Source organism: Coturnix japonica, unplaced genomic scaffold, assembly GCF_054131305.1.
Source record: "Coturnix japonica strain WE unplaced genomic scaffold, WE-NBRP24 Scf041, whole genome shotgun sequence".
Taxonomy (NCBI): domain Eukaryota; kingdom Metazoa; phylum Chordata; class Aves; order Galliformes; family Phasianidae; genus Coturnix; species Coturnix japonica.
The window spans coordinates 4,880,544-4,906,349 of record NW_028188944.1 but is presented as its reverse complement, the minus strand read 5'-3'; the positions used below and the strand labels follow the sequence as shown (position 1 = coordinate 4,906,349).

General features: G+C 38.9%; 1 protein-coding gene and 1 long non-coding RNA gene across 9 annotated transcripts in view; one reads left to right on the top strand and one right to left on the bottom strand.

Annotated features, from left to right (window-relative positions):
- The window catches only part of LOC146752869 (uncharacterized), a 213,758-nt gene that overhangs the window by 127,077 nt on the left and 60,875 nt on the right, over window positions 1–25,806 (top strand). The gene's annotated exons all lie outside the window — the stretch shown is intronic.
- On the bottom strand, window positions 1,262–22,426 carry LOC146752870 (AF4/FMR2 family member 4-like). Of its 2 annotated transcripts, none has more exons than XM_085531310.1 (18): window positions 22,342–22,426; window positions 17,092–17,128; window positions 15,323–15,371; window positions 13,993–14,013; window positions 13,386–13,440; window positions 12,337–12,374; window positions 11,835–11,997; window positions 10,385–11,320; window positions 9,616–9,704; window positions 8,288–8,525; window positions 6,315–6,412; window positions 5,679–5,742; window positions 5,394–5,530; window positions 4,920–4,991; window positions 3,721–3,814; window positions 3,163–3,206; window positions 2,103–2,323; window positions 1,262–1,526 (listed from the first exon to the last, which is right to left on the bottom strand). In XM_085531310.1, the coding sequence occupies exons 5-18, from the start codon at window positions 13,437–13,439 to the stop codon at window positions 1,408–1,410; spliced, it is 2,367 nt and encodes a 788-aa protein (XP_085387436.1). In that variant the 5' UTR covers window position 13,440; window positions 13,993–14,013; window positions 15,323–15,371; window positions 17,092–17,128; window positions 22,342–22,426; the 3' UTR covers window positions 1,262–1,407. The 2 variants fall into 2 exon arrangements, with proteins under 2 accessions (XP_085387436.1, XP_085387437.1); XM_085531311.1 differs by lacking the exon at window positions 22,342–22,426 and adding an exon at window positions 18,985–19,213.

The window sequence follows — 25,806 nt, the reverse complement described above, 5'->3', positions numbered from 1 at the left end:
GCAATACTGAAAGCAGTAGCATTTTAAACCTTTGACTCAGACAAGCACCTCATGTGGAAAGGTACTTTGGTTTTGAGAGCAGTCGACTGCAACTCCACAAACTGTTTCTGTTACACCAGCTCGCTTCCCTCTCAAATGAATATTCTGCTCCATCAAATGCATCAAACACGAATGGGACCTTCATTAACATGGGGTAAATACAAGTTTTAAATCCATTCTGCATCAAAACGATTAGACAACTTCCCTGTAATAGCAGGTGTGCTCCCCCACCCCACAATGGCTGTTGCACTGTTATGCTGTAGTGTCCATTAACCACCAGACATTTTTTCAGGCAGAAAAAAAAATGGACCTCCGTCTCTACTTAAGATTCCTGATTTTCCAGTCAATGAGAAAGTTGCAAATGGCAGTTCTGGTAGGAATTTAACTACTGTTGGTTTTTTTCACCACAAAACTGCTGATTTTGCAAGTGTCAAAAAATGACAAACAAAATGCGTTTTAAATGAAGAGAGATTAAAAAAAAAGCACAAGATTGTCCATTTCAGAAACCTTTCCTATATGCCTTTCCTATCAGACCGAAGTTCATTCCTACACCATTACTCTGATATTACATTCAAATTGTTTCATGATTTGCTATAGTGTTAACCAATGGTTTGAAACTGCCTTGAAAGCAACCCAAGTCAGAACCAGCTAAATTTTTTGTCCATATAAATTTCTTTAAAATTCATTTAAATGAAGTATTTTAATACGTAGAAGAATATCTGGAATTTTTTCTATTTAGTACAAATTCTGCAATAATAAAACTCTAGCTGTCATTTATTAGTTGATCATAGGCATTAGGCATGAAAAGTATGGTGTTTCTACACGTTAGAACCTATCAATCCTAATTCCTTTTACAGGTTCTACCACCACAAGACATTACAGAGTAACAAAGCTCACAGAGTACTTAAATAAAGTGTCTATGTTTAATTTTTCCTAAGTACTTGGAAGGGTAAAATTTAGGGAAGAAACAGCTAAAAACTACCCAAAAACTGGGCTTTTCAAAATTAAAATTAAAAAAATTAAAATAAATAGGATTTAAACCGACTATTTACGTATTGTGACGGGAATTCCAATGACTGATCCATCCATGATAGATTAGCCAAGCTACACCTTTATATGTCGCAAATTTAAAAATATTTAAATAACTTAAAAAGGGAATACTGAAGGAGTTCATTAACAAGATCGTTTTGGGTTAAAACACAAAACACAAATCAAGATGGGAGACATGTGAAAGCATTCTTTGTTTTTAGTGTCAACTAAGCAATGTGTTATGGCAGTCTTCCTTATTGACATGACACAGTGTTGTGGAGATAAATCAGAGGCAGCAAGAAAAATGTGTTCAATTTTCCATTCCTTCAGTTCGAAGTATCACTTGGCATCCAGGCGCAACCAGTGTAGTCCCTGACAGGTGTAACGCACTAGGTCTGTCATGATGCTCGAGTTAAAAACCAGAGGGCCCATAGCTTTATCCAGTTCGGCAAAGAACTCTAAAACAACAGAAACACAAATTAGGCACAGTCGTTCTCATTGGCTGCCGTAAGTGAAATATTGCTCTCCCTAAAAGAACACCACCTCAGCACAAACATTGCAGATCAAGGCAAAAGAAATGAAAGACGGCTGAAGATGGCAGAAGAAAGAGAAAGAGATCCTTTCTAAGCCCATTTCTTTACTGTTTTGCAGAAGGTAAGCATAATTACACTGTGGCCTAACTGTTACAAAGCATTCTTGGCCTTCTCCCTCGAATGTGTATATTCACTCCAGGATTTCAGAAAAGGAAATGCACCAAGTTCTACTTCCTAAAGAGAAAAACTTGCAGGAAATGCAAGACTTATTTATTTATTTTAAGCATAGCTGGTAGGAAATGTTAGATCTCCAACACCACCTGACAACCAGGACAGCCAGCCCAGAGCATCGCTGTCACCAAAGGAATTACTTCCCATCTTTCTTTTACAAAAGACCCAATTATTTATCATTATGCACTGTTAACTCCAAAATTGAAAACCTGTTAGAATTTAACACAATGTATACATCTTAGGTTACAACTTGCCTTTGCCTACCCTTACCTTTCTGTTCTTTAGACAGCTGTTCAGCTTGGTCCCAAATTTCAGTGGCATAGAGGAAGTTGGATGTAACTTGGACGTAGCTGGCTGCCATCTGATGGATCCTCTGGGGGATCGTCACCGAAGACCCACTCCCTGAAGGGTTGGCTGCCCCAGAGGAGTAATTTCCTGAATTCCCTGGAGACAGCTTTGGAGAGACTGGAGACGGCATACCAACAGGCTTGCTGCTTATCCAAAGGAAAACATTACATTGTAAAACACGCACACAGATATGTCAGGTGTGTCATGCAAATGTCTTCCTACAGCTCAGAACATGGGATGCTAAGGCACTCCTACTTCACACACTGAGAACTCAGGACTGGCCCTAAAACAAGTGAGCTTTTGAAAACCTCTCATGTTCCTCCAGCTCCTGTATTTTAGCCTCACAGCCAAATCAACATGCAGCATCTTTCAATCAAATCTGTTGTTTAAATAAATTGAACCTCACATAGTAATAATGAAAAAATTAAAGCAAGGCAATTATACTGCTGTTGTATTTTCAAATAACATGATGCATATCTGAAATGCCCTCCTAAAATTCTGGTTTTTGTTTTGTTTTGATAGAGTAATCTATAAAAAGTCTGTTGTCAGGTTTCAAGAACAGAAGTAAACTGCTGTACCATGGAAGAGCTTACTGTGAAAGCACTTGTAGCCATCTGGGCTACAAGTGCATCACTGCAGCACTAATAAAGCTATTGTTTTGAGAGCAAAAGCATTACATAAAACAACAAACCACTGAGACAAGTGACCTGTGTGTTAAGGACACACTGAGAAGTTTTTTGTTCATTCCTCCCAACAAGGAGTTGCCTGAGAATATCTCTGTACAGCACATTTCTCAACCTCTTATCAGAACACTTACCTGAACAAAGGGATCAAAATCTAGACCTTAGAACAATTAGAAATTAGAACAAAAAAGAACAGAAGCTCAAGAAAGTAAAAGCTGCTCTTTGAGCACCTCAAACTCACAGTTTATGTGGAGAATGAGCTATAAACATAGAAATACAGGTAAACTTTTACTACCTACCTTCCCATAGCAGGTGACGGTGCTTGAGAATTATTATAGGAATTCTGTTGGGAAAAAGTAAACGTATGTTTATACCTCAGCTAATTATATTTTATCTGGTTGTTTAATTGCTCATTTCTGAACATGAGTTCTCATGGCTTTTCTTTTAAGCATATAATAATATCAAAATATCCTAAATAATATCAAAGTACTTTCAAAATTGGGAAAAGCATCCATTTCACTGATGACTAAGACACAAATCAGCAAAGTTTTAACTTTGTTATATCAACAACAAAATTAAAATTCTCTTTGAAGCCAACTAAATTTACTAAAAGCTGCACCAAAATATTAATAGGAAGCTATCATTAGGACCAATGGGTTGATGACATCATAGTCATGCTGTATCCTCCCAGCTTTAAACTGCTCAGCTTGAATGTACTTTCAAGGTCCATTCCTAAATTAGGGCATACTGGAAGTTCACGTGCAGCAATCTGAATACCAGGCAGAGGAATTTTAAGTAATGTAGAGCTTCAATTTGATTAGTTTTTTAATATTTGAAGAAAATATATATCCAATTACCTTCAGATGTTCAGTCAGAGTTTTAGAATATTTCAATGCACTTTCCTTTTTCAGTTTGAAAAGCCTTAGGTATAGTAGAGATTGGCACCGAAGACTAACCAAAGACAGAACAACAAAACATTTCCAGTTAAAGTCAAGCTTATCACAACATACCAAAAGTCAAAAATGGAGTACCCATGTTTTTAAAAACTTTTCTCTCCCAACACTAAACAGCCAACTGTCAAACTGTAACTAGACAAAGTCCCACACCACCTTTACTTCTCAAGAAAGTAAAGAACAGTTTTGTGCCTTAAGCTGAAACTAGGTTGCAGTGACTTTACTGATACAGCCTTCACTTTTTTCTCATGTCAGGACACACTGAATCTGGTGCATGCTGCTATAGTCCCCCCTCCCTTTTCCACCTGACACAGTCAGCTTTGTTCAACTGCTTGCTGCAGCCATTTAATTAGTCCAGAAGGCAAATGACAGTTCTTAACAGCCATTTCAAGTTTTGCCATATCACTGTGTGAACACACAGCAAAGACCCCAAACCCTCCTTCTGCTACTCCTCCCAAATCCAATAGATAATTTCCTTTCCAAGAAAGTTTCAAAACAGAACTGGAAATTCATTCAAATGAGTAAAGCAGTGTGCTCTGATTATGTTATTTTACTAAAATTAAAGCCAAGACCAGACAACAGTTTGCTTGTTAATGTAATCTCAAAGTTTCCCGAAGCATTTAGGTCACAGCCCAACATCAGCTGACCGTGCAACCAACTCAACAGTAGTCTGTTATTTTGGAACACTATAATTTACAAAGAGAGCAAATGAAGAGCTCAGTTCATCAACAGTAACTTTATCAAAACACTAAGGATAATGAAATTCACAAAGGCACCTCTATCATTTTTAGCCATATTAACAATTCCATTGCATGCGACAAGTTACCAATGACATCACGTTCTAAAATAAAAGCAGTAACTGACAGAACATTATGGAAGTCAAAGTCGAAGTCAGTCAGTCATTTTCTTAATAGCTGAAAGACTTTGCTGTTAACAAGCCCTTACAGTAATCGATCTATAGCATCAATGGTACTGAACAGTCAAACAGAAAACTCCTATTTGGTTCAAAACACCTGAAAACTCAGTGTAAGACAGCATTTCACAGACTGAAATCTGTGTGTGTAATTAATCAGTGTGTAATATAAAGTTCAGGATACACGTACCAAAGCACTGCTAGCCTTTTGTCTGCAGCCGTAGCATCTGGTGCCAAGTAATTCTTCAGTTTCATAGTGTACCTATAAACAAATCACCAACAAGAAAACTATCAAGTAAATGAAACATTATACAATCATTTATCAGCCACCAAGTTCTTATGAAATTCAACTTTCAACTCCTTCACTGTTTCAGGTCTTTCCCTCAGACCCTAAACAGAACGTGGCTAGGCAATAATTGGAATAGTTCTGCTCTGCACATGTCACAAATTGTTAAGACATCACAAACTTTGGAATAAAGGATCTCAGCCCTCAAGAACACACTTGAAGCTTCAGTAACTGGAACAAAGTGGCTAGTGATCCGTTCTTAGTGCAGAGCAAGGGACTCCAAAAGTTAGTGGCAGAACATGAGTAAAATGCAGAAGCTTTGATTTCCAGCCCTCTTCCCCAACCATCTGAGTTCTGTGTGTGCTTTACAGCGCTTACTTGATTAATTCCACAGTTTCTGAATACATAGTGAACGGGGACTTGGATTCCTGAGCATTTTTCTCCAATGCATTCCCACACTCAATGAATGACACCACTGCATCTAGGTAGTACACAGCCTTCTCAAACCTGTCAGACTGAGAAGATTGGATAAAAAAAAATAAGGAAAATATTGAGAGGAAATACCAGAAAGTTCTAGTACAGACAGGCAGCAACACAGCACAAGCAGTAAACAAACTCCAGCATAATGTGCAAATACTGGATAAACATTGTAGATTTGCTTACCAATGCATCTGCATTATGTTTTAACTTCTTTGCTTGCTGTAAATAATGATTAGCTGAGTAAGTCCTACAATAGAAGACACATTTAAGGAGTCAGACCACCTACTCTGTACTTCCTTTTATGACAAAAGTTTGTTAATGTTACAGCTTTCACTTCATCCCCCTCTAACTCAAGTTACAATAACAGGAGGTACTGCATCACAATCCCATTTGGGTTCAAAAAATGAAGGCTCCTCTTTGCTACCAAAGACAACAACTGCTCACCATGGGCAAAGCAGACTCTGTTAAAAGAGAACAGGCAGCAGTGATATCCTGAAAGTGTGTGATGGATACATCAACACTTAAAAACAGGACAACCCTGGACTGTTTAGATCTACTGTTTGGTCCATCCACGCTCTGCAGGAACACACAGGGCAGACTAGAGTTTCTCCTCAAGGAGTGCACCATCTGCCAAATATTTGGTGCACAAAGCAGGCAGAGAAGCACGTTGCTGCAGAACAGCATGCAGATCTCCAGAGCATGAACTAGTATTCAGCATCTTTTGTGAAGCAAACAGGACAACCCTTCTCCACAGAAGAGCTCACTGTGCTGCAAGATTAGCACCCCCAAAAAGGGAAAGGCACCCTCTGCTTTTCTTACCTGTCAGCAAAAACAAGTTTTGCTCTTCTGGACTTTGAGCTCTCTGTAGATGGAGCAGAAACAGGAGGGCAGTTCGATGAATTGTTCAGAATCTTCTCCTGAAAGGAAAATGGTCACCGAATCATGTCAAGACTTTTTTTTATTTTTATATTCTCAAAGACAAAGAGGAATTTACTGTACACATTTTTCCCATGATTTCACACTCTGTAAGCAGTAAGTTCAGTTTAGTAGCTGCTTTAGCTGCCATTCACCATACAATAACACAGTTTCCCTGAGGCTTTCATCTCATGCTGGCACAGGGGATGACACAGAGGCTATAATTAAGCTGAGCCCTACTACACTAGGAGATCTCCCTTATTGCTAAATCATGATTTTCCACTCTGAACAAAGAGGCTATATATACTTCTATGACTTCTCATGTCTTTCAACAATAAACTACTGAATGTCTCTGGGTAGAAAAGATTAGTATTTCAGAAACACCAACTTCAAGGAGAAATAACAGCTGTCTTCACAACATGCTGCCCTTGCTCCCCTTAATTTTACATGGCTCAATGTGACACTTCAGGCTAAAGAAGGGACATCAAAACATCTTGTGAATTCTAAGTGAATCTCTTCTCACTAGATCAACAGCATAAGGCAATTTCCCAGCTTCAGTGTGCTTTCAGTTCTTTGGAGTCATCGTGACCGAAGGCCAATTACACAGAGTATTTAATAACCTGCCTTTATCAGATCCTTGCTAATTAGAAGGATCTCAAAGTTGCGAGGCACTGCACTTGCACAGCAATGCCCTAACTACCAGTGTAACATAAAACACCACCAAAACATGCAGGGAAATGCAGCATTTCCAAAGTATGAAAAGAAAAACATCAAACAAGTTAACAGCTGGTTTAGGGACAGTTCTATGCTGATGAATAAGGAAAGGCCAGAGCAGCAGTCTATGATGCAAATCTGCTATCTACAGGCTTCCTGTAAGTGCAGACACCGATGCACACAACCTTCCCAGGTTTCTAAAATTTCACAGTAATGGCATGTAAATTAATCCAGCAGGTCTCCCAGTTTAAATATTGCATGGACTCCACCCTAATGACTAAGCTACTTTCTGCCACTGCCGATGGCAATTTGCTGCTTCACTCCTCCCCAAATCAATTACCCTTCCTGAACACTTCAGAGCAATCAAGGAGAAATGGTACATTTGGAATCCCAAAGATAAAGGTGAAATCCCTCCAACTTGAACATATTACACTCAAATCTGGTTATACAACAGAAATTACTCTATGAAGATACCCAGATGTGCTCACAAGTTTACTCCTGTCCAGTAATACACATTTATATACTAATGAAAAAGCACATTACATATCATGACCTTACACTATCATCATCTTATAATGTTTTTGAAACCCTTCAACTACATATGTTCTTAATCTAAGTTGCTTAAAAAACACTTTCTGCATCACCTTTTCCACAGTGTTTTCTCTACTCTAACCACAGAGAGCTCTGTACCATCCTGATCTGGAATCAGATGAACCTTTCTAGAATCCTAGGGTGAAAAATGAGAGCCACAGCTTTGTATCTCAGCACTGTGCACGGACCCAGCTCCTGTTCTCCTTAAAACGAGGACAAGATCTGTACTTGCTCCAGCGACATAAGAGTAACCTCATTATTCATTCAGTGTGAGCAGATCTGTAGTGATATTTCTCATTAACAAATTAAACAGCAAATACGCAGCATCTGTCATCAAAAGATGACTAAATGCACTTTAGTAATTAACATAAATATTTGGTAGGAATAAACATTAGCATTCGACAATATCTCCTAAGTTATTTTCCAATTTAGAGTCTAAGCACCACGGTACGAAACAAGGCAAATCTGAAACTAATTACATTTCAACAACTGCAAATTATTTAGATGACACTGCACGTCAAAATGCAAAGCCAAGAAATAAGTTCAAGGCATTCACAGAACAAGCCCTTTACCTTTGTTTCTTTAGCACTGCCAGAACCTTTTCCCTCTATCTTCCTCTGTTTAGAAGATGAGCAGCTTTTACTGCCACTGCTGCTGTCCTTACTAACATTGCTGCTGGACTTCAAGGATGATGACTGACTGGCTGTCCTCTTCCGGGACCCGTGCTCTTGTTTGGAATCCTTCTGAAGGACTGGGGCAGCAGGAGATGGCAGTAAATCCTTCTCTTTAACAGCACTTGGTTTTAAAGACCTGGACAAAATGAATACATTCAGTTTTGTTTTTTACTTTTCAAAATAGAAATAAAACAAAAATCCAGCATCACTTCTTTTTTTCTCTCCACACCCTTCCCCCATTTAAGCCTTTTCCCTCTCCTTTCCCACCCCCCAAAAAAAAATAATAAAACAAGATTTTTAATGTTAAACATAGCAAGACAGATTCAGAGGAAGCAAATTATCACCACAGTAACTAAACGTTACGAAGCCTGATTAAACTAGTTTTCACCACTTTATCTGTTCTGACCTGAAAACGCAGAAGGCAAGTTCTAACCATAAAACCACATCCCTCAACAGTTCTTAAAAACACCCTAAACACTTGTAATGTTAGAAATGAATGCCAGCATTAGCGCCAGTCTGTCTATTGCAGACAAGTCAGCCTAACAGCTCAGAAAAAAGATGGCCCAGATAACTGTTCTCTAGAATCCATTGGCCTTTTGGTACAGTCTTACCTTGGCTGCTGAGGATTCCAGTTGCTAATTCTGGCATCCCTTTTCACAGAGAACAGTACACAAAATAACTATTTACATGAAGTTTTTGAAAAACCATCTTGTTGCATTTAACCAAGTGCCCTTCAGAAAATCACACCAGCAACAAAACAAAATATCAGGACTAAAGGAAAAAAACCATGACAGACGAGCATCCATTTTTTCTACATTTCTTAACAGAAACAAAGAAGGCATTTAACTCAGAAAGACTTCTAGCATCTGTAGCCAGAAGCTGCAGCTTCTCACACATCAGTAATTCAACAAATATTCGCTGTAGAGAATTTTTTTTCCATGATATAATTATATCAGCTGTCTGTTGTTTGATCTGAAAAAGGTGAACCCTTCATAGTAGGGTTTACCTAGTCAATATTTTCAGTTATGGATATGAATTTCCACCAACAACTAATGGAAACTTCAAACTGAAGAATCAGAAACCATGAAATATTACCCACTGATTAGTAAGGAGACATTTTGTTGTGGAGGAAGGAGAAGAAGGTAAGGGAGAGATGGATACAGGCATGAGTCTTCTCCTTGATCACTCTGAGCCTTCAGTGCTGAAAAGACAGGCAAGATACTCACTCCCTACTGCTAGAAGTCTTGTGTCCTGATGGAGCTTTTTCTTCTAGTTTTGTTTTCTTGCTTTCACTGGCTCTGTTTTCATCCTCATTCTGAATACAGCAAACAAGAAACACATCCAGATAAATGTCTACATTTACAGCTTCACGAAGACAGTAATTTTTCACATTTAATGGATTTAATTCAGTGGGCGTCTTGCAGCGTACAGAATAATACCTGTACAGGCTACAGAAACATCCCCTGAAGCAACTACCTTGTATCATATATTTAAAAAGTGGCAGTCTCAAGTTGTTCATTTTATAACACGCATATCACTATGAAATAACAAAAATCTGCCAAAGGCTTTGGTACGAAATCAGATTTTATGCTGGGGAGTCAAACACAGGTGTCTTATGAATGCCAGGAACTGTAAAACCCATGGAGTCTGTAAGAGATGTCGAAGACCAGATTTTTATATAAACCTAATCCTAAAGTTGAAGAGTTTAAGAGGATACACAATCTGTGCTACCTCCAGGAATGCAAGCTACAGTGCTAACACATCTAAAGGTACAACCCTCTGCCTTTCATGAATGAAAACTCCAATATTCCCTATTACAACGGCACAGGAAGGATCAATTTATTCTACATAGAATAGGTAGGCAAAGTAATCTCCTAAATTACTGAGCTACTGCAGTGAGGTATGACATTGGTTACTGGGCCATATGCTTAACCCCTTTAGCAAGATACTAAAAGGCTAAGATAACAGGCAAGATTTTATTTACGATACTGTTACCTGTTTATGTTTCCTTTTGCCTTTTGTGGAACTCTTATCAGAAGGCTGCTTCTGAGATTCTCTTGCATGCTTCTCTGGCACATTTTTCTTTTCCACTTTGGGCACATCAGCATCCTTGTAAGGCTTCCCTGGTATTCTTGATAAGAGGCTCAGGTATCCATTTTGTGAAGGTACCAACTTCACAATAAGTGGGTACCTTTCATCAGGATCGCTGAGTGGTGAAAGAAGCTCTTTCTCTTCCATAGGAGAGAACATTCTTTGCCGAAAAAAGCTGTCATCCTCCTCCATGGAAGATTTAACAGGAGTCCTATTGCTCTCGGAGTATTTGGGTGTTTGTGATGAAGGAGGCAGGCTTTCATTTTCATCTGAATCAGAGGATGAGGTATCTGTTTCTATGAATTCCCTGGATTTCTGGGCAGATTTGCTTGAAGCCTTGTATTTCTTTTTCTCTGTTGTAGGCCGAGGGGAAGATTTGGGCTCTTTCTTTATATTAGGTTTTCTGGAACCTTTAGTGGCTGCCTTATGCCTGTTTGAAGGTATGTTTGTTGCCATGTCTACTGGGGTTTCACTTTCTATTTTAAGACCTCCTCTAGGCTCTTCAACAGATGTCTTTTCTGCTTTCTTGGGCTGCTTTTTACCCACGGTCCTCCTCTGTGTTGAGCTGTCACTCTGGGCAGGTGATTTCTGCGTGCCACGACTGCTCTCTGAGCCCTTTTGGGTGGGTTTGGAATCTCGCCCTGGTGTTGAAGAAATCGAGTCCTTGGATCCGCTTTGATCAGCGTACCCACTTCCTGTTCCCTGATCCCGTCCCTCTTTTTTGTAGCCTTGTGAGGATGGGATGTTGCTGTCCACAGAAGAAGCTGGTGACACTTTATGTGAATTAACTTTGTTCAACCAGTTATCCAGTTGCCACTTGTTTATTGGCGGTGGCTCCGGCTAAAAACAAATTTCAATAAAGCACTGTTAGATACAGTGTTTCACGTGGCTTCCATCTTTTCTGCAGCCCTACTGTGCTGCAAGCCAAAGCAAGCGGTGCACTCGAGCATCTGAGGTCAGTAACTAATGAAAAATGCATATAACTACAGATAGCAGGTCTGCTTTTTCCTTCAATCAGAAGAACTGCAGTCCACAGGAAGCACTTGCTGCCATGGCATTCCAGACTAAAAGCTACTGGTCTTTAAGCTACTGTTCCCATGTCTTCTGCACTCCAACAGATAACTATGGTAAAAATCACCTCAAATAGCAAATGTGTGCTTATAGAAAATATAGTTATCATGTCAAATTACAGGTACTTTAGCAAAAGAATATGTGGAAATATGTGGAAATAATTCTACACTTGACAAGTTTTTGTTAAAAAAAAAAAAAGAGACCGAGAACATGTTCATTTTTTTCTGCTTTTAAAACTCAGGATTAATGCCTGATGACAGCCCAAATGCGTGACAAATCCTACCTCAGGGGATGCACTCTGTGATGGTTCATTAGCTTCACTATCACTGGAACTGCTTTCACTTTCAGAGTCAGATCCTGAACTGCTTTCAGACCCACTGTGGCTGCTTGAGTCATCCCTTGAATTATCTGCTCCTTCACTGTTATGTTGTGAAGGTTCAGAACTACTGAAAACAAAAAGGAAGAAAAATAAACAAACATTACTCAGTGCAAAGGCATCCTGGAAGTTCTTCCATTAGGAAGAATAAAATGTAATATTTTAACTAACATTTGCTAAAGAGTTCAACTGAGCACAATTCACCTTGTTCCCCTCCCCCCTTCACAATGTTGTCAGTATAATATTTGCAGAATATGTGTTGGCCACTGATTAAACTCTAATCACCTTCTGGTCTAATCAAAGACAAACAACTAACACTGATTTTAGAAACGAGATCAAGCCAGAAGCGCTGACTGGACCAAACATCACTACCATTGGATTGCAGCATAGAAAGTAAAGGAATGCCTACCTTCCAGGTGTGCTCCTTGGAACTCTTTTATCACAGTCCTGCAATTAAGAAGAAGAGCATGAGGCTTCTAGAAGCATATGCAATTACATTGCAAAGTATTGATATCAAGTCTTAAAGATTCTAAATACTTAGCCTGAAGAGTGCTCTAATTCAGAAATACAGAGGTTTAAATTTGCCTGCCTTTGGCTTGTACAAAAGGAAAAATAAATCACAGTTCTTTTATCCAAGCTTTTACCACAAATGTGTCATCTCAGAACCCTCCATATTCTGACAGTAGTTCTGAGATTTCCTATTTTCTCCACTCCCCCATGCCATGTTTTAGAACCAGATGATACAAATTTTTACTGTGCTATTCCAGAAATGTTCCATGCCCCAGTAATTAAACAACTAAATGCACCATCTTCAAGTTTTCCATGTGAAAATATAACAAACAGCGGAACTGAGAACAGCAAAAAAAGCAGCATGGACTTCTGCTGGGTAGCACAGACTCAAGAGGTATGTTTAATTCAGCAGGCTGAACACCATCTCTGGCTGGAGATGCACAGAGTTAATATTGCCAAGGAGCAAAAGATACGATAAAAATAAAGGAGCTGCTAGACTTATAGTTACAGAAACAACCTGGGAGTAAAAGACACACACAGCAGCTCTTATCCCGAACAGTTGCTGCATGGACATCTGTGTGCCATGCACTCTTTAGCCAGCACAGAACATGAGGGGCTCTCCCTTAGGTGGCAGCCCATTGTGTGTGTTAGGAAACTGACTCTGTTTCCATTCCACATTTAGAGAAAGCCCATTTGAAATCATCAAAGCATGAGTCCCTAGGTAAAAAAAAAAAGTACTGTTCTCACAAAACCAGATCATTTTCCTCACATTTGCATTTTAGAGTACCTGAAGTTTGTTTGAAAACTTGCTAATTGTTTTTCGTACCTCAATTGCAAATTCTCCTTCAGCTGTTCAGTTTGCTGTTGGACTACTGAACATTGCTGATGTAACAAACCATCAATACACTTGGTTTATTCTACTGAATCTTTGGTATCTTGTGAACATACCTGCTCTCCATCGCTGTCTTCGCTACTGCTAAGTTTTAAGTCATCTTTCAACATACTAAGTAAGTAAAAGGGAGAAAGTGAGACAAGTTTTTCCATGTAATTTAATTACATTCAAAGCACTCTTCTATATTCCAACAAGTTACTGTTTATGCTACAGAGCTGGGTGTGTGGGTGAAATCCACAAGTTACCATTTAAAACATTTAATGTCTAAGAATGGCAAGTTAAGTCATTCTTTAAAGAAAACTACGGGCTGTAGTGCTTTGATTCCTTTGTTCGTTCTTTAAAGTTTAGAAAGGAATTCTGACACGTTTTACTAATGCAGGTGGAGCTAAAACATCTGCGTTCAACCTCTTACACACCACGGACAAGAATACTGTTTCCCATTGAATTAAGAAATGTGATTGCTTCATGTCTAGTGGCAAAATCCCAACTGTTCGACATCATAAATTTTCTACTATTCTTCAAAGGTATAATTGCTCCTATTTAGGGTAGTCATACATACACATACTATTTCATGACACTGAAAGTACAGGAACACAAAGAAAACATAGTGGGGTATTTGTGCTTATTTAAAAACACCTTCGTTACAAAAATAAAACGTCTTACTCTGTCTGGTTCGATTCACATCTGGAGAAAGAAGATAAGAAAGGATTAGAATACTTCCCAATTTCACAGTACAGCTGTTCTACTTATAATCTGAAAAGAAACAGCAACCTCGAGAATCTACTTAGACATCTATTTTCAGCTGCTACCCTTATCAAAAGATGCATTTATCTCACTTTTTAACGCTTTCTTAACAGAGCACAATCGCTTTATCGGAAATTCTATTCACACAGCAAACATCTCCTCACCCCTCTTCCCATGCACCTCACTTTAACTAATGTGAAGTGCTAACTCCAGTTCTTGCACCTTCCTACAACCTCCCATTCTGGAACCAGCACAGCCCTTTCATAGAGGACTACACTGCTATAACAAAAGAAAAGCCAAATGATGAACTCCTACTGCTACCACTTATTGAAGTGGCTGTGTATAAACATCTGAAACCTCATGTTTTAAGGAACTGACATAGTCTATAATAAATAAATAAATGAACAAGCCACTCTTCAATTATTTCCCATTTCTTTCTCACAGATGATTTGTTTTTTAATCTTATTAATACTAAAAATGTAAACAGAAAAACTAAACTTCATTTCGTAACTGCATCACAAATACTAACTTAGAATACCTTCAGAATCTGCAGTTGCTTTCAGTAAACATTCCATCAGGTGGAATGGGCATTTTTTGTTTGGAAATTGTATTTAAACAGAATGTAATCAATTTTCAGGTATGAATAGGGCAAAAGACAGTTAGATTCTTCCTGCTGCTTTTTTATTTTTTCTTTCTGATGTCTGATTAATGAAGCATAATGTTAGGTCTGTGTACGCAACTAATAAAAATGCCTGTCAGTCACTTAAGAGAATGAGTAACTACTCGTACAAACTTAACTAGATCTCAAACTTAATTTACTGTCTCCTCTAATAACAGAACAGTTCCTCATCCTATTTGTGCAACTGCAACAAGCTGCTTCCAGCTGACAGCTTAGCAATGCACGTTTAGTAAATCCTGTCCCATCGTGCCCATTCTCACACACTGATACACTTCCAGCTCACCAGCCAATTCCTAGGGCCAAACTCCTGCTCAGTATCCTACAGCTGAGAAGAAAGCAGGGGGATGGAAGGAAGGCACAGCGCACCTGTTACACCGGTGTGCCATTATTTGCCCTATTGTTCCTGAAAATAGGTTGAAATCAACTTTTTTTTCCCTCTCCTGTCAGTTAAGTGTAAAGCATGACAAAGAGTGTGCAAGAACTGACACATTCTGGTAAAGAAACAGCTACTTTCAGAATCTTTTAAAAGTTGACTGTTACGTGAGAAATGTTTTCTCAACTGCTACTTACGATTTGGATTGATGGCCATTGGATGTTTTTGATGAAGGATTATATCGTTCTAGAAGGAAAAAGAAATAACGCTGTACTCTTTTGAACACAGACAGCAAAACAGTCACTGCAAAGTGGACAGAACTAAACAGGCTTAGCCAAACAAACTCAAGAATGGCGGAGTGAACAGGAGAAAGAGGGACCAGCTGACGTCAGGTGCAGCCTCTCACACATTGACCAAGTGAGAGAGGAGCAGAGACAGACTGCCAAGAGAAGCAATGACCTTAATCAAGAAAATCTAGAAGGCTTTTTTAAATCGTTGCTGTCTAAACCAACACACACTTAATATGTTTCTGAAGGTGTGAAAAACTTCTGCTTCTATCAAGGTAGGATACAAGTGACAATCCTTAAGTAAAAGAGGATAGGTCTAGCTTAGATATTAGGAAGAAATTCTTTAGTCAGAGTGTGGGGAAGCCCTGGCACTGCTGCCAGAGAGCTGTGGGTGCTCCATCCCTGAAGCCAGGCTGGGTGGGACCTGGGCAGCTTGGTCTGGGGGGAAGCTTGGAACTGGATGGCATCTAAGGGACCTTAGAGCCCAAACCCTCCCATGAAAATTATTCTATTACCCTCTACATGCTGAGGAGATCAATTAAATCAAGTTTTTAATCTGTTTCAGCATTCCTACGCAGCTTTTTAGTGAATGAAAAGTCTTTAAATCCAAAAAGCAAACTCATAAACCAAACCCTACAGTTAGAACACTGTGATATAATCTGCTTTTTGGTTTGTCTTCTTTTTCCTTCCCTGTTCTTTAGTTCTAGTAAATTACTAAACATAGCACAACAGAAACAATATCTGAGGTTGTTGGAAGTGTCACAGAAAACTGAAAATGGAGCTGAGAAATGGTTCTGTGTTTTTATCTATTTGGCCTCCCTGATGACATACCTAAAGATCAGCTGTTTCCAGAATGTAACCTATTGGCTAGCCTTATGGAATTAAGTTTTAATTTGTTTCCTTAATTCCCCACTGTATTAGGAGTTTAGATTAAGCTGCTTGTGAATACCTAAGAATAAACCATTCTGCTTTTACTATTTAATCTGTTTAATCACTTTGACAAGGACTGGTAAGACTGTTGGAAGGCAACAGCACAAATCTAATTCATTTTTGCCAGATATGTTACCTGGTTAAATGCTTCATTTCAGTAATATTCAAAATGAAGACACAGTCAAATAGGAATAAAAGGTGCATTTGTCTAGACTTTGGAAATACATTCTGGGATAATACACTCAAGAATATTAACAATTCTTGAGCAGTTCTCTTCAATTTTCATATCCATAATGCGAAAGTGGACAAGAAAAAGGAAGAAAATGCATTGTGTTTTTTCTATTAAAATATGAACTTCGTTGCTTTCCAGCATACCCAGGGGTTTTCTCTGTGGGTGTTTTCACACTCAGCTATTTTCAATCATATCAACCAAGGAAGCCTATTTTTCGAGAATTAAAAAAATAACAACAATTTAAAGAAACAATTTTATTTTTTTCCCCTTTTCTAGAAGTTATGAGTGAGTTACACAACAGTTATTAACTTTCCAGTTCTCAGCAAGAAGCCACAAATAAAATCAAGTGTTTATTTCATAAGTCTTGAGAAAATACGGACAATTTTTACGTGCAACCCATTCCATTACCAGCCTGGAGAGGTCTCATGATCTAATGGCCTGACTTCTTAAGGGGTACTAAGAATACTCAGTTGTAACAAAAACACTGCACATAGGAAAGGAAGTTTAATGTACTTACTCTGTTCTCCAGTGCCAAAACTGGACTGTTGAGACTCCTAAGGGAACAAAAGATCACAGGAGTTTTTTCAAAGGGAATTTTAACATCTCAAAAATCATGCCATAATCAAGCTATTGTTCTGACTTTAAAGGATGGCACATATCCTTTAAAAAACAACAACAAAACAAAACCAACACCTACTCCCAAAGAAAACCAACATGCTAAAAACAAAACCCAGTGGTAACAACCAAACAGAAACAGGGAGCCCTTTCCTGGGCCCAAGCTGCCTTCCCCAGCAGTGACAGAGCAGCGAGTACATGGGAAGAGCATCCTTAGCTCATCTGTCCCACTGACCCATCTGTCCCTGCTTGCTTGCTTGGAAGATGGGCCACGTGCAGTTGTCATACACAGTACCTGAATCTCCAGAAACTGTGCAACTTCTGCAAACCCTATCTTCCCTTTCTCACCTTCATCCAAATCCTCATGTAACTGAGCAACCTGGCTGTATAAAAGCCAACAGACAGTGATAAATACCTGCCTCGATATACAGTGGATTTGCTGTCTATGAAACTAGCCTTGAAAGACAGAGCCTCGCCAATTCTAGCACTGGTAAGATCTCTGTATTCCTGTTCCAGAAAACCCAATTCTGCCTCCTGAAACACAGTACGTTATCAAACACTTGAAATGTTAAAAAATAAATAAATAAACAAATAATCAGAGAGTATTGTGTTACTGAAAACCTACTTCTAAGCTAGTGTGCCATTTTAAAATAGGACCTTCCTGACCTCCTTTTAAAATGAGGACAACTGCTGACCTTACGCATAAAAACAGAGAATGTTTGAGTCAATTCACCAAGCTGATAGATGTACTCTGTGACAGTGAATTGCAGGGGTTTGGGGCACAGCTGTACAGCAGTCTTCACAAACAGCCAGCTCAGTGACGTGATGCAATTTATAAATGCAGTTTCCAATTGTAACTTCATAAACACACAAAAGCTCTACATGGCAAGGCATACTTACATATATCTGACTTCCTTTAACATTTTTATTTCAAAAGTGGCAGCAGTTGAAATCATGACTTGAATGAGTATTGTCAGTGGAATGGAGAAAGAGTGCAATTTTCTCAAAAACAAAACCTCTTAGGGAACTTTAAGATGTTCCCAATGCCCTTCATCTTTACTGACTGAAAGAAGAGACATTAAAATCAACCTATGGTTAAACTGCAAAGTCAAGATCAAGTTGCAGAAGTCTTCTTACTTCAACAGAGAGCAAAAGCCGTACTCTCTTCAGAATACAAACTGATTCTTATCTTTCACACAGGTTCAATGAGTACAAGCATGATTCCTCAGTTTCCTTTTTCCTGTCAACTAAGACAAGTAGGTAAATACTTGAGAAAAGTACCTGATAAAATGTAGGTAAAACCAAAAAAAAGACCCTACAGTAATCAAAATACCACATATGCAGAACGACTGTGCTGTGCTGAGCACAAGATGAGTAACTGGGACTGTTCTCATCAATGTACATACCATAAATTCTACAGAAAGTGTCTGCCTCAGTGCTTACCTCAGCCAGCTTCCTATTTCTAAGGCAGTATTCCAGTTAAGGGCACTTTAACGAGGTGTTATGCTTAAATGTGCAACTTCTTCCAAATAACTCACCATCTATTTTGCCTCTGAATACACGTCTCTCAGAAACTCAAAGATTAATAAAGAAATAAACAGAAATATATATTTTTTCAAGTCCAATTTCTTGAGAAAGAAGAAATTAAGAACATTTTGAAGGATGGAAATGCTTTTCACAAAAGCACAGCAGATTGCTGAAGTTAAGTGGAAGACACTTCAACAGGTAAGAAACCATTGCTTGGACTCTGACACAAAATGGTGATTAGAATGGTAGTCAGGTACATAATTCTTACCTGTCCATTTTTGGTTTGGCTGTGGTGAATAGGATCCATTTCCATTTAATATCTGACAACCCAGGTCAGACCTCACTTTTAATTCTCAGAATAAAGTTTCTGGATCACAAGGATCACAAGGGATCGACGCAACTGACTGCTGCCTTCACAACTACTACAGCACGGGACACTGAGCAAACCCAGAGACCAGTGCACCTCTTCAGAGATGTCTGCAGGTCACCGCTCAGGTACACAGACATAACAGCTGTCAGTGACATCACACTCCCTGTTCTATGATGGAAAGATTCCATCCAATAAGAAACAGCTGCATTTCTGAATATATTTTACAAACACACCAGTCCTCCTGCTCTGCATTTTTTGACTGTGAACCCCTGGCTTTAAAGACTTACACAGGATGAAATTACAGAGCGTTAGGTGATGGGATAACATTTTTATCAAGAGTCAGGAATCTGTTTTTCACAGCACCCATAAAACTTTTTATGACCTATTTTCATGAAGTTTTATCTTCTGATTCAAAGACTTCCTGATAATTATAAGATATATTTATAGTAATGCAGACAGGCCCCAGTCAGGATTTTGGGTCCCTGCAAACACTTGCTGCACACAGGGAAAATGATCTTATGCCAGCAATCTTAGACATAAAATCCACCCATCCACCAAAACGAGCCTCATTTTCTACATGTAGGCAAAGTGTACCAGACTTCTGCACACAAGAGAAATGCTGTGAGATGCTGCAGCATATAACTTGTAAATAAATAGAAAGTTAAGGAGAATAAGATTTTCTAGAACAGTGTGGCTTGATTCAAGTAAACCAGCGCTGTGTTCAGCCTTCTGAATTCTGTTCCGGGTCTAGGCTGTACAAGCCTACGGCTCACTAACTTGCTGGAATTTGGAGAAATCACACTGCCAAGAATGACAGAGGGGAGAAGGCAGAGGAAATTACAGACTTTGGAAACAGAGAATTTGACAAAGTTCCATGGCTAAGATGTACGCACACAAAATAAATAGGCTGGCAGAAAGTTGAAAGGCTCAGGGCAGCCATACATGGAATTTTTTCGCAAACTTTGTGAAGAAACAGAATCCAAGGTTGACAGATTCAGAAAGAAAAACACAGCCTCCCTTTTGTGTTCAGACGTCAACAAGGCTGTGCAATATTATGCAGTTCCTATCTGCAGCACAAAGGCCTTTGTATTTCTGCACACTTTCTTTCCCCCCCTGAATCAAACAGCCACTGAGAGAAGAACGTAGGCAACACAGGCTGCTGACACCAAAGCTGCCCATAGCTCTGGGCTACCCAGGCAGTGACAGTACCAGGACCATCCAACCTTCTGTCAGCCTGTGGCACTTTGGTGGATGTGCACTTACAACACACAGCCTGGAACATTTGGCCAAAAAGCAACCATGAGTTGTAGTCGGAGCCTTTTGGAAAGCTCCATTCACACACTGCTCTGAATTCTTAAATGTTGAAAAGCTGGATAACTTAAAAAGTAGTCTGTCTGTGTGCTTCAAACAAAGAAGTAACTAACAACTCTATTAAAATCTTTGATCAAATTTAAATGCAACTTTGCCCAGTTATCATTTTCTCATTTTATTTCATATGGCCAACAAAGTATCTGTGAAGAAGATTTATCCTTCAGCCTGGGAAGACACAAAAACACCCAGGACACAGAACTCTAAGAAAAGCATTATTTAAAGCATTGCTTTTTAGGGAGGCAGGTGAAAGGAAGCAAACTAAAATGTCAGCCATATCTATTTATCAAAGACTACCAAGGGCTGAATGAAAGAACTGCCATTAGCAAATAAAAAACCACTTCTATGTGTTCTTCTGCATACAGGCCCCTTTAAAACTGCCCTCTTGATTGCACGTCAAATAGGATTTCCTATACAGAGGAGATTACCACTGTCTTAGCAGAGGCTGAGAAGACACCTGTTCATAGAAAATAATGACTAAATCCCTACAGGCAGAGAAGAGAAGGAAAAAGACCAAAATACTTTGCAATACTTCATACTTATTTTGACAGTTTACACTTATTTTGATAGAAAGAAAGCCAAATGAAAAGTGTCTATTGATGCCCAATCCATGCTTATTCTCTAAAAAATGAAGCCGTTGTTAAAATCTACACAGTCAATAGAGTTTTTAGTCCCATGCATTAGAAGGTGAAGGAAACAGGCAAGCAGCCACACAAGTGAAAAATACTAATTAAATGGCCTGAAGATCCCTGTATCTTAAACCCCTACAAAGAGTCACAGTGACCCAATTCTCCCCAACCAACCACAGTAATGCAGTTCTTTCCCTCCCTCTGCTCATCTTTTTCTCCCTCAAATTTCCTCTTTCCCCTGAGAGGCAGATGAATTACAGCTGACTTCAAATAAATGGATCAATCACTTCACAAACTCAGTTCTGTTATTTTCTTATATTCCAATTCTCATTCTGGGCAAAGAAAGTGGATTTATTTAATCTGCAGCCAAATTCTAGGCCTTCAGCCAAGTTTCAACAGGGATTTTAAGTAGTACTTCTGTACAGCACCACTTAAATTGACCAAGAATAGTTGAAACACTAACCAGTGCTTCAAAGAATGTATAGGTGAGCTGCATGGAAGACTTTAAGAACTGTAGACATTGTCACCTTAAAGTCTATAATGTATTGGTCAGACAACGCTTTACTTAGCAGTAAAATAACATCAGCTCAACCTCACCACTCAGTTATGTAATTTTTAATTGGTATTTATACTGGAATAACTTGTTGCCAACACAGTTATAGGGGTTCTTTCCTGAAAAACCAGTTGGGGTTTTTTCTGTTGTTTCTTTTTTGCCCTTCAAATCAGTTTTACTGTATCCCAACCAGCTTTAGTTAGCTTCATACTTGTAGGTTTTAGTTATCAGGCACAGCAAACAGAAGGGAAGACAGGAATCAAAAAACTCACAACTTCCCTCCTGAGGGAGAAAAGTCTTCAGCTGCAATGTTTGACCTCCCGCAAACAAAACAGAGATAAGGGAATGGCTTTGTTTTCAAAGTGAGTTTTGAACTGTATAATGAAAACCTTCAATGGTACCACTTAATGACCACTGCAGCAGAAGCAGAAAAAAGGTTTTTTCAAAAAATAAATTATCTTGTCTCATTATCCCTTTCCTCCCTTGAAAATAGTCCCTGCTTCATAAGTATTAGCATAAATCTGCCTATGGAGATGATTAGTAACTAACTGTCCATCCTTAGTTTCAATACTTGCTTAAATGCTGGTTAAGGTGACAACTGGGACCTGAAAAGATTTCAGATATAAACAGATTTGTAGCACATATTTCCCTACAATTTCCACTACAAAATAAAAAAACACATTTGTACAAATGGCAGAAACTCACAACTTTGTACGGTTCAGCAAAGAGAGGAGAGTTGGGTGGAAAGGCTTCTTCACCCTGCTGGATTTCTTGATTTCGCCTTTCCCTTTCTTTCATATGCAGCACATTTTGGTCTTCACGGTTCATGTTGCTGCAAAAAACAACCAACAATTCCCTGGTCACAGAAGGAAAGAGGAGGATGGAAGCACACCCTGTTCTGCAAGAGATCCCTGGCAAGAACCCCCCGCTGACTGCAGCTCCTCAAAACTGAAAAGAAGTTTGTCCAGCTTAAAACATTTCACATTTAGAGCAGCTATAACCTACAATCTGTTCCTGACAGGGACAGTTTATGCACTTAAATAAATAAATCACAGAGTCCTCAGGCAAACAACTGGAAGTTGGAGCCTTCAGCTCTGTTGGCACTGCGATGCAGCAGTCAGGAGTTGTCCAGGCTCCAGGAAATCCAGAAGGATCGGCCCCTCTGGTAGCCCAACAGACAGCACACATTACAGTGCTCTACTGCAAAAATGTAGATCAAAAACATAGAAATCTCACATATTACAAATCTTCCTTGGAAGCCTGGCCTTGCTGCTTGCATTAACAGCAACGTGTCAAATTGCAGAAATGCAAAATCCACAAATAAGTCAGCAATGATTTCCTTTGAGGTTCATAAAGCACCAGGACTTACAGGAGTAAACAAAATAAGGTATAAATAAGGTCTCTAACTCTTTTTTGTATGTGTCATGCTGTACTTTGCATTAAGAGATTTATAAAAGTGGCTTCTTGATCTACAAAATGATGGTAGGTGCATCCAGAACATAAATACTATTCCAATTTAAGTGTAAAATGAAAAAGGTGTCTGCTCAGAAAGTCATTATTTCATATTTTCAGACAGCTGCCTGATTATTAGAAATACAGCATCATAATCCTGCCACAGAGCTCATCTGAAAGCTCTATGAAACCAGCTGTTCCATTCTGGGCACAACTTCCACCTACCACTCAGCTTTTAAAAAAACATTATTTGTGCTTTTCACCTTAAAATCATTTGAGCCTTTCACTGCAGTTTCTTACTCACTTGGCTTCATTTTTTCCTACTGCTCTGCCCACAGGCACATCAAAACCAGAAGAAATCCCCGGTGTAAGTTTAAATGTGTGATGCTTTAGGGTGTGAGTTTGTTGCATTTCCCTGAGATACCTGCACTGTAAGCAAGCTAAAAGCATCAGCATCATCCAACGTGACGCTGACATCGAGCCTAGGAATGTGCTAACTTTTAACGTACATATGAAAATCACTTCTTCTCTAATTGTGCTAAAATCAGTTGAACTCATGCAACTGCAAGTGAATGCAAGTCTGCCAGCTGAGGGAGGGCCCTGCACGCTGCAATGCAGCCAAGCTACAAACTACAACCAATGTTCACAGTGATGGCAGAACGTAAACCTGCCTTGAAAGTTGGAGGTATAAACAGCTTTTTCTTTTTTCCTCCTTCAGATTTCTTGTATATCCAAGACTTAAACAGCACCAAATGTCAGACTTAATCACAGATAGTGACCTGTTAAAGCCAACCATTAGGATCTATGCCATTTTACTATCAAAGGCAAAATGTTTGGCAGGGAACAGAGTATCTACACCTACCTGTGGGTAGTTCATTCAATAAAAAGCACTAAGATAATGAATCATATGCAGCCATCCCTTTAGAAGATAATTACACTTTACAAGTAGAGAGTTACACTTTAACACGAGGATCTTCACTGAGCATCACCTTTCAAAACTGTATCAACATCTGTTGAAAAAAACAAGTGTACTATACAAAGATATAAAAACAAATATAAAGGGAGTTACAGTACTCTTTGAGTATAAGAGTAAAAAGGTCAAAAGAGTCAAAACAGTTTAAATCTGCTCTCCACTAAATATCCCAAGACAGACGGAAAATTTGATTTAATATGCTGTTACCCTTTTTTTCCTCCCAGTACATTTCACTTGGGTCTCTCAATATGCATTATGCTACATTTATATTCCTAGTTAAAGAGTCATAACTTCTTCAGAGCGAAGAAGCAGCAAATGCCTGCCATGAATCTGTGCAATGAAGTGCTCCTTAAAAAATCAAAAATGCATGAAATGATCCAGAGCTGAAAGCTGAAAATCATCCATGCCAACCTTCAAAATTACCATTGTGTTTACAAATGTCATAGGAGAATATGATTTTAGTTCCCAGGATTTCCTGTCTTCACAATGAGAAAAAATATCTGATATTTAGCCAAGACTTTGTCTTGAGGCTTGTATACAGAGTCATGTCCACAGCATGTGAACATTTGGGTGAACACTTCCAAGGCACAGCACGCATGCCAGTGCAGCTAAGTGCTTCTACCCTGACCTGGCCTCTGTTATCCTGATGAATTTTCATTCAGTGAAATGAAGTAGGATTCTTGGGGTGGGACATCGCAACTGCTTAACTGCACACAAAAACACTCTGTAACAGCATAAAGGAACATGAAGCTGTACTTAACCTTTTTAAGTGGGCTTTTCCTGCAGCCATATTTCTCATAAAGTACAAAGAGGAGAGTAAGCCATACCCTTTATCCTTTTCTGCATGTACAGCACCACACCACCTAAAGCAAAACACTGCTAAATACGTATTAATTCACATGGTAATATAGAGTGAATAAGATGGAAGTACAAAGATAGTAGGACTCTTCTGTTACCTACAGCACTCTGCTAGCTGAGTGTTTTCCTGGGAAACAACCAACTGAATACCTGTAGAAAATTATATTCTGAATCTTTCCTTTTGTGGACCCTCCTTAAATGAATGGAATTTCAGACTTAAACCCTATAAAACTGCAGAATTAAAATTGAAAAACTAGGACCTTAACATTTCTGTGCAAATCAAGATGAATCTGAACATTTGTAAAACATGACCATCTTGGGAAATGAGAAATGTCTTTGGATATTTATTATGCCACAATTTAAAAACATTCTGAAATCTCAGTAGCTTGGGCCTGAGTTAGCTCCCAGTCAGATGGAAAGATTTTGTTTAAAGCTGTAAATCCTTCTAATGGTATTTAACTGTTTGAGTCATTGGAGAATTTCCTGTCGGAGTGACAAAGTGCGTAAATAAAAACTAAAGCATCTGAAATATCAAAGAGATCACAGACACCTTTGGCTTCAGTCTATAGGAAAAAGCTCAATTGCCTCATCTCAGTGCAGCGCCCAGCACACAACATCAGGTCAGAACACCAGACAGAGAAAGCTTTTTTGTGTGTGTTTACACAAACAAACCCAGTAGGGAGTGTAACTGACTAGGATAGTTTTCAAGATCCCTTCACAAAAGCGATCCCAGAAATGCCAAAAAGTGTAGCACATATTTAGTCTGAGACTGAATTGAGGAAAAAGCAATCACTTCTTTCAGGTGAACACTCCAAAGCTAATGGGAATGCCTTTTTATAAACGCCAAGGCAACTTTTAAAGATTGAAAATTAGAAGTTATTTTTGCT

Excerpts from the sequence above, each read along its gene's own strand:
- LOC146752870 (XM_085531311.1), bottom strand. The coding sequence starts at position 19,029 with ATGGAAATGGATCCTATTCACCACAGCCAAACCAAAAATGGACAG. Across the intron at positions 8,526-9,615 it reads AAGACTTCTAGCAGTAGGGA|GTCTTTAAAACCAAGTGCTG; the intron begins GTGAGTATCTTG and ends CATTTTGTCCAG. Across the intron at positions 1,527-2,102 it reads GCTGTCTAAAGAACAGAAAG|AGTTCTTTGCCGAACTGGAT; the intron begins GTAAGGGTAGGC and ends CTGTTGTTTTAG.